The 12,406-nt window shown below is 51.9% G+C and overlaps 1 protein-coding gene and 1 long non-coding RNA gene across 4 annotated transcripts in view; one reads left to right on the top strand and one right to left on the bottom strand.

Moving 5' to 3' along the window:
* Nucleotides 1-1,406: 1,406 nt before the first annotated feature.
* On the top strand, nt 1,407-11,307 carry LOC118924008 (uncharacterized). The gene is made up of 3 exons (XR_005029421.2): nt 1,407-1,757; nt 5,397-5,783; nt 10,981-11,307. It is a non-coding gene; the product is annotated as an uncharacterized LOC118924008 (long non-coding RNA).
* Nucleotides 7,654-12,406, bottom strand: part of PRMT8 (protein arginine methyltransferase 8) — a 98,905-nt gene continuing 94,152 nt past the window's right edge. For all 3 annotated transcript variants that reach the window (XM_036908372.2, XM_036908362.2, XM_036908377.2), the window contains 2 exons: nt 9,247-9,368; nt 7,654-8,525 (listed from right to left, as the gene is read on the bottom strand). In XM_036908372.2, coding sequence (XP_036764267.1) covers nt 8,442-8,525; nt 9,247-9,368 — 206 coding nt within the window. In that variant the 3' untranslated portion in view covers nt 7,654-8,441. The remainder of the gene's footprint in view (nt 8,526-9,246; nt 9,369-12,406) is intronic.

Below are 12,406 nucleotides of genomic sequence, written 5' to 3'. Positions count from 1 at the left end.
TCTCCCAGGGCGTCTCTAATCCAGGCATCTCCAAGGCCACTTTGAGAATCATTTCACAGCAGCAGAGAATCACGGTACATTTTGTCTTCCACCCCGAGAGGAGGCAGAGACTCTTCTTGGAGCTATTGCTCTCTCCCTCCCTGAGAGAGCCCAGAGGCACCTGCTCATTCCTGTTTAGAGCCCTCAGGTCCAAGACAGGGAGCCACCATCTGTAAGCAACTGCCTTAGGCCGCACACTGCCCAGGGCGCATCCCAGGCCCTCTCAGACCATTTCATCCATCGGACACTCACTATAACCCCAGGAGAAATGTGCTATTCTCATCCCCACTTAACAGAAAGAATTCACACAGGAACAGGGGATTCCAGGAACTCGCTGCAGGTCTCAGAGCCATTGGCTGGAGAAGTCAGGCTTTAATCCCAGGTCTGTTTACCTCAAGGCTGGCTGGAGTTCCAGGCATCATCCCTGACCATGAAACTGAGCAGTGAGTCTGGGAAGCCTGTGTCTTTGGCTCTAAGCACGATGCTCTATCCAACTGAGCTAACCAACCAGGGCCAGGATGCAATCATCACAATATCAGAAACCCATTATGACCCACGGAGCCTCTGAAAGATGCTTCAAGAATACATTCTGTGAGTTGAAAGCTACGCCAAGCATTATGCTCCCCTGGAAACAGCCGCCTGGGGCTTGAAGACAGCAGAACATCCCGAAAGGCAGACCCAGCCTTGCACAGACTCTACCAACCACCTTCCACCTCCCAGACAATTACATCCTCCGAGCCGAGAGGACGCCGTTCTTCTGGGAAGAACAGTGTGACATGACACCAGAAAGCATAATGCAAATGATCTCAGAGTTGCACAAATTGCCCCTTTGCTGATTCCCTATTGGTGAACAAGGCAATCCCTACAACAAAGCAATCAGTATTCAAGCCATTTTCCACAACAGCAACCCAAAGAAGCCTCCACTTGGGGTCCTGCTGGTTTTGTATTTACCTTATCTGGGGTTAATTATCTGAAGTAGGCAATGGGTTAAGTCTATTACCATTTTGCAGGGGAAACAACTGCCAAATTTAGCTCATTAGATTGTGAGCATGTGTGGCATGCAAATCTTCTTGTTCTGTCACTTTCCTGATTAAAACCCTTCAGTGTCTCTCTCTGCCCAGGGAAAAGTCTCCTGGACACGTAGTTCATAAGGCTCTTGACTGTAGACTCTGGCCGCATCCTGAGCGTCCCTCTCCATGCTCTCCCCTGGTCCTTACCTGTTCTTTTCTCTGCTCTTCTTTTTCACATGTGCTTCGCTCTCTCCCCCGCCTCCGGGCGGGGCCTCCTGGGGGCGTGTCATTGCCACTGAGTGCTTCCTCTTCCTGCCCGCCCTCTGCCCTCCCCTCCTCTTCTGCTTTCTTAGGTGTCCGCCTCAAGTCCTCCCTTAAGAGAGGCTCTCTTGATCTCCTGAGTCCTTCCTCCCACAGCCTCTGCATTTCCTCTTCCGTAATGTTTATCGTTCTTGCTGGAGGGCTGCTCCTCCAGCAGCCTGTAATTCCAGGGCGGCAGGCTGTTTTGGTCACTGCTGTATTCCCTGCACCCAGTGTGGTCTGCCACACAGGAGGGGCCTGAAAATATTTATGGGCTGGAGGAAGTTCAGAGAGGCTACTCCCTTAGCTGTCCTAGTTACAACAGGGACGGGAACTGGATCATTGTGCTGAGGATGAAAAGCACCCAGTGCTTAACCTTGTTCATGGAATCCTGCCTCCAGATGACAGGTGATGAGTGTTTCTCCCTCCTGCCCCCAAATAGGTCTTCCATGTTTCGTGGGGACATTATTCCTAGACCACGTAGCCATGTGTACAGCAGAATATTCGCACATCTCTAAGTTTTGCTTCTTCCTTCCTGCACAGATGTTCTCTTGGACGGCTCAATCCTTGCCCTGGGAACAGAGAAGGATTCCCATTGTTCTGTCCTTCTAAAGCCTCTGATTCAAAATGTCATAGAGGTGTGTGGCTCTGTCACGTTAACAACAATTTATGATAGTGGAGAGTTGGCTGGTTATTTCCTAGTAAATGTACAGACAACTCTCAAGCATTTATGTGGCTGTTACTGCAGCCAAGATGGTATCAGCCTGGTCCCCACCTCATTTTTCTTGCCTGTCTCCAGAATGTGTTTCCAAGCCACTAACTCTGGCCAAAGGGAATAGGCACTCTGGGTATGCAAACCCAGTATTTTATTGACCATGGCCAAATATGACAAGGAACATTCTCCTGGAAAAGGCAGCGTGTGTTGGATTCCAAAGTAAAGATTACTCCTGCCCTTCTCCATGTGCTGCAAACCAGGCATCAGATATACATACTAGGCTCAGGTTCAAGGTCACCAGGAGGTCCTTGTGGTCAGAAATGTAAGTGGAGAGAGGCAAGGCCCTGCCAGGCACCTCAGGTGGGGCTGTGGCATCTTGATGATTGAGGATCTTTTGGGTCCAATGGAAAGACACATGTCTATTGATGCCAGTCAGTTGCCACCGGTGGAGGGCTGGGAGATGGACTCTGAGACCTCTACCAGCCACTAGAAAAGCCTTTAAAAAGGTAATGAACCAGAGCCACAGCACAGGACACTTCTGCCTAGGGCTTTTGGCAAAAACTGCACACATGCATCACCTACATTGCTGCCCCAACCTCTGGGCAGAAGCCTGCTGCCCTGGAAGCTGGCCAGCGGCTGACTGCTGCCCTGATGGCAGCGCCACTGCCCCCCGGTAACTTCCTGGCCCATGGGTCTCCAGCTCTGGTGTCCCAGTGTGCTTCTCAATGATGGGGTGGAGTACAGGGCAGGGTATTATTAAAATAGCAGTTATAACTGGCATTTCCATTGTACTTCACAGTTCCCAAACTCATTTTATAGCTGCTTCATTTTCTGGGTCTTCTCCTTTGCGCTTCATGCATATGTAGTAACTCAGTCCTTTGGCTCCAAGCCTCATGTCATGTGGCAGAGCTGTCCAGTAACTGACCCTTGCCTGTGGAGGTGGGGACCAGGAGTCCTGGGCCAAGTGACCCTGCCCAGTTGGCCCCAGCTGAGGTGTTAGCCACAGCCTAGTGTTGGAAAAGACCTTTTTCACTTCTGCCATGAAGAAGGACCCATCGCTAGGATAAAAGAAGTCTTGGGTCTCCTTGAGTACTGTCTATCTCTGAAAATGACAGGCTGGTACTCCTGTGGGATTCACAGACGGTAGGGGAATTCAGGCACCGCCTTCTTCTCTTCCACAGAGTTAATGGCTGTGAGCAGCTAGGTATCTCACCCCTATCCTGACATGGCTTGTGTCCCTGAGCTGGACCAAGGCTGTGGGTGGCTCACTGGGTAGGGTGGGGTAGAGCAGGGGTCAGGGCGGATGGCCAAGGGCCCACATTGCTCAGTATTTGGGCAAGAGCAGGCCCAGCCTGGCCAGAGACTGACCAATCAGAGAGTGTGAGCTGGGAAGGCATGGTGCCTGCTGCCACTACCACCTCTGCTGTATGCCAGGGCCTAGCTCAGAGCCTGGAGCCCTTTAAGTTTCCGATAAATGTTTCTTGGCCGAACTTCTGATCACTGAACATGTTGTGTCTTGTTGAGCCTTGGCTGGATATGGGCTAATTGCTTCCAACAGGATGGGGGCAGGCAGCCTGGGAGGCTCCAGATAGGAGTGGAGCACATCCACTGTGGTTCGACAGGCTGAGGAGCTCTCCAGGCCTCAGGAAGCCACAGGACGACAGGCCAAGGCTTTGTGCATGACATGCCACAGCCCAGGGGTCTAAGACAAGCTGGGGTGCCTCACGGGCATGGCTGCCTGCAGAAAGCAGGTAGGCAAGGCGGTGCCATTCAAGACTCCAGTCAGGAAGCAGGGATCCACAAAAGTCTGCCTTCAGCAAGAGGGCTCCAGAAACCAGGCTGAGAGCTTCCATGTAGTTGAGGCAGGGTTGCAAGAACCAGACAGAGCTCCCTCCCATTATAAGTGGAACCCATGGATTAAAGATAGGAGATCAAGGGGGCAGATACCCAGTGTTCACAACTGGCTACTAGGCCAGTGACAGGATCTTGGTCCTGTCTGATGCAAGGCCCGGGGATGAGCGGAGGTGTCTGGCTCAGTTTCATTCCGTTACTGAGGCCTGGAGCCAGGCTGGGCCTCGAGGTGGGTGTCAAGAAGGGAGAAAGGCTGCAGAGGCAAAGACCAGGTAGGGCCTGGCAAAGGGGAGACAGTGCCCATGGGTGGCTTCTAGGAGAGTAAAGAAAATGCCCACATCTCCTGAGGGACACAGACAGAAGGGACAGCGGCCTGGTAGCCTAGAGAGGCCCCTGGGCACATTCCATATAGTCAAATTAGTCAGCTGTCTCCCTGCCACCTCCCACATGCACCTCACTTTGCTCAGGGGGAAACACAGTCAGAGAGAGGCAGATCCCTGACCTTGGGGCTTGTGTTCTGAGGCAAAGAGAGGCCATGCTTGCAATGGACGTCAGAGCAGGCACAGAGGGACCCAAGTGCAAACAAGCGCACAGAAACCACAAAAGAGGTCGCTTGGCTTTGGGCCTGGGGATGTGGGCTGGGAATGGAAGCAAGAAGGTCCCAAGGGAAAGGAGAGTGACAGGGGAGAAAGTCAGTAATGGGTTTTGTATAGTTTTCAAAAAAAAAAAAAAGGAAAGGTGGAGTTGGGTTAAGAACAGATTTCCTGAGTGAAGTTGTCTTTATGGCATCTTAGTGTCATACTGAGACCTCATCTTATACACTGGCTCCTATTCAGATCATGCTGAAGCTGATATTGCTTATTTTCCACAGAACCAGAGGGAGATTACAGTTCCTAGCAGAACACGCCTGTGGGCAGGAGGGGGTGGGGGGGGCTGACGTGGCATTGCTCCTTCATGGCACCCCAACTTCTCTCCTGCAGCCCTGGAGCATAGGGGTTGGTGATGGCGTAGCAGGGGCCAAAGACCAGGGGCAGGGCACACAGGGTGACCCACATTCCTCTGGATGCCACAGAGGCCAGGAAGTCAGATGGGTCTTGGCTCAGCCCAGCCCTCCCAGTGCCTGGGGATCTCCGAAATGCCTGCCGGCCTCAATGCTGCGGTTCCTGGGGCATCTTGCAGGCTCTTGCCCATGTAGGATTTTGCCCCACTGACCTGGAAGGAATCCTTCATGAAGTTGGATGGGCTCCCTGCTCAAGATAGGTAGAACCCTGGGCTCCCTGACTCCCACCACAGGAAAAACCCACTAATGAGCTCCCCTTGAATGCCCACTGGGGAGCCCACACCCCCATGTCCTTCCTCAACCCCTTTCCCTCTTCTAGCATGCTAGTTGCTGTCCCCTCTGAAGCATCTCTTCTCTATCTTTCCTATCTAACACACAGGGGCAAGAAGCATTGCAAGATTTTCTCTGTCTTTGTCTCCAGGTGCAAAGGGAAGCCTTCGGGGCCTGAGGTACAAGGAATCATCACAGGCAGCAGAAGGCATGTTGAATAGGACTTGAGGTCACAGAACTCCACTGCTCGTCTCAGGACCTCAGAGTGCCTCAGCTACAAAGTGGGCATCCCGGCCTGGCTCCCAGGACTTTGAGAAGCCAATGAGCATGGAGGAGCCGGAAGGGAAGGAGCCGTTGCCCCTGGAGGCAGCTCTCATTTTCAAGGGCACTGCCAGCCCCAGTACATACCCCCCCACAGCCAAGCTGAGGCCTCCCTGCACTCCCACTCCCAGCCCTGGGCCCTGTAAGCTCTGTTCACTCCTGAACAGCCCTCTTTCTTCCCGTACCTGCAATGCCTCTCCTGGGGGAGATGACACAGGTAAGACTGCCTGTCACACAAGCCAAAGAATGACCCCAAACCAAACCAAATCAAAACACCTCCACAGGCCTGGCAAGTGCCTGGTATTTCCATTCTAAAGATCCCGTTACCACCATTTGACCGAGGGCAGAAGTTTTGCCAGTAGGTCGCTAATGAAAAACATGATTGGCTCAGAACTGAAGCACAGGACAGCCTTTGCTGGCTAGAGGGGAACAAACAAGGGCTCCAAGGGGACCAGCACAGCTTCTCTCGGGGCCTCTGAGTACTGTTGTGCATTCTGCTCACTGCACAAAGGCAGCAGGCCAGGGGGCAAAGTGGGAATGGAAACCTACTTTGCCTGCCAAGCAGAGCATGCATAGAGCTCTGGGTGCCTTGAGGGGCCCCTTTTAAATTTCAAACAAAGGCCCCACATCTGTCCACAGAGCCTGTCCCCTTTTCTGAGTGATGACCGTGCCAGAGAGAATATTTTAGAGCTGATTAGAATGGGAAAACAAAAAGATGCAGGCATGTGAATGTGTGGTTCTAGGCCAGGTGGTGGGCACCCAGCCAAGACCCAAAAGCTGCTATGGGGTCTTTACAAGAAACTGCACAGGACTGGTGGGCAGGAGGGAAGGGAAGGGAGAGGGGCCAGGATGTCACTGACCTCAGAGTCTGAGGGTCAGGAGGACCTGGGCTCACCCAGGTGAGTCATTTCAAAGATGCTTGGTTTGGGTCTTGGGTTCTTTTCATTTCTTTATTTTATTTTTATTTTTAGTAGTAAAACTCTCTCCCCAAAGAAAACTAAAACAGACAAGGGAGAAATTGTTCATTTTGAATTTGGGGGGGCCCCCCAGAGCTCTGCCTGCCCAGACCCTGGCACCTCCCACAAGCCCTAGGGCTCCGCAGGACACAGTGTGGAAAACACTCCTAGCCCAGCTACCACTCCTCAGTGATGAGGCTGAGCCTCAGCTTGCCCGAGGTCCACAGAGCACGGTAGGCAGGGCCAGGCCTGACCCCACAGCCCAGCACCTGGTCCTGTCCCATCCCTACAGGAAAGAGGCAGGCCCTCACACTTCTTGGTCGCTGAGTCTTCGTGGCAGCTAAGCCTGTATTCTGCCTACAGTTAAGGCCCCCTCTTTATCTTCAGTGACCATTCCCAGCCCCAGGAATCTCTTATCTGGTCTGTCCTCTCCACTATTGGAACAGAGTCTAAAATCTTAGAGGTGGCAGGGCTGAAGAAGTTGGGGCATTGGAGATTGACCAGTCCCACTAGGGAAGGGGCCTGTGATGGGCACCTGGAGAATCACCCTGGGGTCCAAGTGTCTTTCACCAGGGCTGGGTGGGAAGGCCTGCTCCAGATCATGGCCCCTGCTGATGCAGGGGGTGCTGGCCAGTCCAGACCCTGGCCCAGAGGTAAGGGGGCAGAGGCCAGCATGCCCCAAGGTGCCCCTAACTCTCAGCACCCTAGACAAGGCCCCTCCCTCCACTGGCCTTTCCCGCAGATCCTGTCCAGACTCTCCAGTGACCCAGACCTCAAGCTCAGCCACCATGTCCGGCTTTCTCTGGGTCCTCCCCGCAGGGTGCACATTCCAGGGTTTCCCACTCCTGACCTCGGACTCCCTCCTGGCTACATGCCGGAGCACCTGAGAGATGGTTCATGACCCCCCATCCATCCCCTAAGACTCTCTTCCCACCCCTAAGAGGCAGCAGGGAGGATGCCCTATGGCCAGTCCTGACTTCACAGGGGCTTCTGCCAGGGACTACCTTCCAGTGCAGGGAGAAGCCAAGGGGCAGCTCTTTTGATCTTCTGTTCCGAAGTGGCCTTGACTTCCTCCCCAGAACCTCCCGTGCCAGAGCACCAGGAATGCAGCCGTTCCATCACTTTGTTCTCAGGTGCGTTTATTGAGTGCCCACAGAGTGCGCAGTACTATGCTCAGGGTTCGGAGCCATGGTCTAGTCAAAAGGAGACCAGAGCTGGTACAGAGAACGTCTCATAGCTGCTTAACATCTGTAAGGGATGGGAAAGGGGGAGAACTAATCACAAAACAAATTCCTATTCGAAAGCAACAGAACCTCCTCTGAGAGTAGTATATATTCTATGCGCACACACGCGCACGCACACACACACGTACACACACACCCCCTGAATGAACACATAAGTCTACCCACTCAGTTGTATATGCATGCATATACAGGTGTTGTGGGTAAATGAACTAGTAGATAGCTGTGCTCACGCACGCGCGCACTGCACGCACACGCCACCGCACAGACAGGTAATCTGGCTTATGCTACCAAAGACACTCCAGGTTCTAGTGAAGCAATCTGTCCTAGTCGCCTGCAGCATGCAAAACTTGGAAGACCTGGAGATTCACAGTTAAGGAGGACGATGGGTATGCACGTGGACTTCTCCATCCTCGGCCCAGTCGCAGCCCTGGAGGTTGCTCTTTGTCGGCAGCAACAAAGCCATTGTGAGAGGCTCCCAGAGCAGAGCTGAGGAGCTGGAGGCTCTCGTCCAGTGCTAGGGCCCGCGGGAGCCCTGGTGGGTTCACCAATCTCCAAGGCAGAATTTAAAACTCTGATTTTCGAGTGTGTAGTCCTGCAAACAGTGTCCCTTGTTATAGCGCCGCAGATCGAGATGAGTTTCGTCTCTCTCTCACTCTCTGCAGCCTCCCACCTGTGCTAACGCATTTTGTAGTCATTAGATACAGATGTTTCACACAGCTGTCCCTTAAAATCCAAGTCTACTGTGAAATCGAGGTCTCGCTGCAAAGAAGGAGCAGAGAGTCCCTGTGTTAGCGTGGTGGGAAGGCTTGCTCCAGGCCCTCCGGGCTGGCTGAGGGGTGGGTAACCCTGTGCTCCTAGGGGATTCTAGCAAGGAGCCCTCAGGAATTTATTCTAGTGCCTCGTTATCCTCACAGGAAAGTCTTTGATTTCCAACCTATGTCCCTCCTGTTACAATATAAAAATGTGCCCTCTGATTTCATCTTGGGAGAAAACAGAGGGGAGTAGTCGAGTCTTCTGCGGCGTAACCCTCAGAGCTTTCTGTAGACTGTTTTGTTCACTTGCCTGCAACCAGGGTTGCTCAGAAAGAATCGCATTGTCTCCAAACCACCAGGCCACCTGAAGAAATGGGAACCAAACATCTTCCAGGCCACTGGAAACTGTTATTTCCTGGCTCCACTCATCCTAAATCAGGGGAAGCATAGCCTCTGTGCTCAAAGCCCCTCTGATGAAGAACTGGAAGCTATCCTCAAGGCTAACTGAATCCAGAGGGGCACCCAGAGAAGTCTCTTGCCCCCGAGTTCTAAGGGACCAGGGTTGGAGTCCTTCAGTGATGCCCAGTCACACCCACACCTGCCTTCCTACCGCCTCCTCCAGGGCCTTTTCTGATTGTGTACAAGGCACGCAGGCAACTGGGCCCTGGGAGCTCCCTGGGGTCCCTCACTCCGACCCCAGCCCTCACAGGGGTGGCCTCAGCACTCACCACGTTTTTGGCATTTGGCTTCATGGATATGGTCCCATAGATTTCTTCCCCCCTCCGGACAGTGAGGTAATCTTCCAAGTAGAAGACAGTCTGCTTCCAGTGGGTGTAGGGGGCGTCAGGGGCTGTGGGCGAAGGAAATCGGAGACAGGACTCAGGGGAGATGTCTCAGAAGGGTGGAAGTGGGAACCTGCTTAAAAGTTGCTGGGCTCCCCCTGGGTCTCCCTGAGCCCTGTGTGTCCCAGCACTCTTGTCAGGTGGTGACAAGAGGGCCCCAGGCCCTCCCCACTCAGCATGTGCCCCTCCCTCCGAACCCCTCCCCTCCAGGCTGCAGAGCTGAGCTGGGAGTGAGAAGAGAAACAAGCTGACAGTCCAAGTCCACACCTGGAGGGGTTCCTGAGCAGAAGTGTGGGGAGGATGACTACCCCTCACCAACTAACCTCATTAATACAGATGAATCTCAAAATGCTAGGTTTTTAATTAGTCTGATAGAGTGAAGACGTCCAGACAGTATAAGGGGGGGATTTGTTGAGCAGGCCATCCTGTCTCCCCATGAAGGACACCATTTATGCAAACCCCACAACTGAACCAGTTCCCCCAGTTCCACTGACGCCCCAACCCATCAGACAGCTCTCCCTGCCTGCTTCTCTGTCCTAGAACTGAACCTTGTACCCTCCGTGGGGCTTCAGTTGGGCTTCCTAACTGGGTCAAAAAGAAATGAGGGATCATTTTCATTCCACAGCCTCTGGCCGGTCGGCAGCTCACTCATCCTGCAGGATGCAAAGCCACAGATGCTGGGCCTCACCTGTACTCACCATAAACCCCGTCCATCCCCCCGCACACTACAGACTCCACAGCTAAATGAGGGGGCCTGCTTGCAGGCTCCTTCCTCGGCAGCAGTCTTTGGGACACTCTTCCCTCCATGCCCACCAGGCTCTCTCTGCCTCACCCTTCAAGGTCACATCCTCTGGGAAGCCTTCCCTGATCACCACCTGCTCAAAGAGCACCCTGAGCTTACGTTACCATGGTACCTATCGTGCCACAGCATAAACGCCTCTGTCTTTATCCACATGTCTGTGTCCTCCACACAACTGCAACCTCCATGAGGGTGGGGACCATGCCAGGTTCATGTACTGTTATATCCCCAGTACGACCACCACACTTGGTAGATTTCTAAGTACTGAATAAGTGAGTGATGGTAAAAACCTAGAGTAGACATTTGTCATGCTTCAGTGTACCCACAGGTGTTCAACTATGTGGGGGCTTTGGAACCTATGGACTGTAGGAGAATATGTATGATACAAGTTCCCCTTGGCCCTTCAGGCTCTTTGCTTCCTCCACTAGGATGCAGGGCTCCTCAACAGTGATTTCCTCTTTGCTTAGGACCAGAGATAAAGATGAGAAGATTTGGGGTGAATATTCCAAGAGTCTTTCAAATATGTCAAAAGCTGTCCTGTGGAATGGCTTATATGTGGCCTTATTTATGGATTTGGAGGCAGGGCAAAGGCTAGTCACTGGGAATTACTAGAAGGTAGATTTTAAATTTGCCAGGAAGAATTGGGGCTGCCCTGCAGTTGTATGAGCTATCAGAAGTGCACGCTGAAGGTGTTCACACCACAAGCACTGAGTGGGGATTTATCATGCCCTGAGTCAGACCAGATGACCTCTAAGATCTTTCAAACCCCAAGATATATTCTAATGATGGTGAAGAATCTGTTTTGGTTTTTATTTTTTTAGCTCTCTGCAATGAACTGGCTTGATCAAATGTCAGTGGTTTGGATAAAGACTCAAGCAGCCGTCAATGTGTGCATTTGGGAAATCAATACGAACTCAAGGTCATGGAGGTGGGGGCCATGTGGGGAGCAGCCTAAGCATTTGGGAAGGCTTGAAAGAGGATTATGAACATGAAATCTGGGCCTCTCAGATTCTGGATACCCAACTATATCCAGCCTTCCTGGCCTCTGAGGCATACTGCTGTCTACAGACAAAGTCCACTTGCTCCCAGCACCCTCCCTGCCAACGATGTCTAAATAAATTGTCAAAAGATAGTCTCTGGTGCGTGCAGAGAATGGCAGTGTCTGACTGACAGCACTCTCGCCCCCACCTACACCTACACCGGCTCAGACAGGTGTCTCTCCTATTCTTAAAGACCTTCAGGCAAGGGAATTCAAGCAGCTTCCTTCTGTCACCTAATCAGATGCCTTATGAGACTCCCAGAGACTTCATGGGTTTGATTTGCCAGCGATCGAGCCTCAGAGTGTGTCTCTGATGGTGATCCCCCAAAATATGCCAGCCTTGGGTTGGAGGAAAGTGATTCTCCTCCTTGACATAGACATCAAAAGGTTGAGGACTTCCCCAAACATCTAATTTCCATGATGGGTCCATTAGCCATGGACTAATTGTCTAAACTAGTTTTCTGAATCCTAATTCTCCATCAAAATGTCCAGGAGAAACTGATTAAAATTCAGATGTTTTGATTATGCTCCTTGAGATCTGAATTCAGTAATTCTGGGGATGAGAAGGGGGCCCGCTTGCCACTTAAAAATATCCCTCCAGGTGTTGTAGACACATGCCTATGGCTGAAATTGTGTGCAAACCCAATCTTTCCTATCGAATAACATCTCTTGGGTGGTTATCAGTGGAAAGGGTGTTTAATTAGGCAACAATAGCCCGGTTTCAGTCTCCACTTTGCCATGTGTTTGCACTGAGACCATGGGCTCATTTCCTACTTCTGCAGAACATGGGGCATGATATTTATCTCCTGAGGTACTTTAAGGATTAGATGGGATGAAGAGGAAAGGGTATACCAAAGGTGATCAAATCTGCCGATGTGCCCAGGACAGTTTCAATTTCCTCCTCTTTTCCTGGCATGATTATTAATAGCTTTTCCCTTCACTCTCAAAAGTGTCTTTAATTGAACGATAAATTATATGGTCACCTTACCTATAACATAGGTAGGGCCAGGCCATTGCATTAGGTGGTTACTTAATCATTATAGAAAACAGAATAGCATTTATTTATCCATCAACCATGGCTCTGGCCTGCAAGGATGTGCTGCCTCACTCTAGTCATCTAGAATGTTCTGGGGAAGCATCCAGAAAGTTGCCATGCCCCAGGGTGACCACTCAACACAGGGCTATGAACAATATATAGAGTTCTCATC

This window comes from Manis pentadactyla, chromosome 14 (genome assembly GCF_030020395.1).
Source record: "Manis pentadactyla isolate mManPen7 chromosome 14, mManPen7.hap1, whole genome shotgun sequence".
NCBI classification, from domain to species: Eukaryota; Metazoa; Chordata; class Mammalia; order Pholidota; family Manidae; genus Manis; species Manis pentadactyla.
This window is presented reverse-complemented; position numbering and strand designations above follow the sequence as displayed.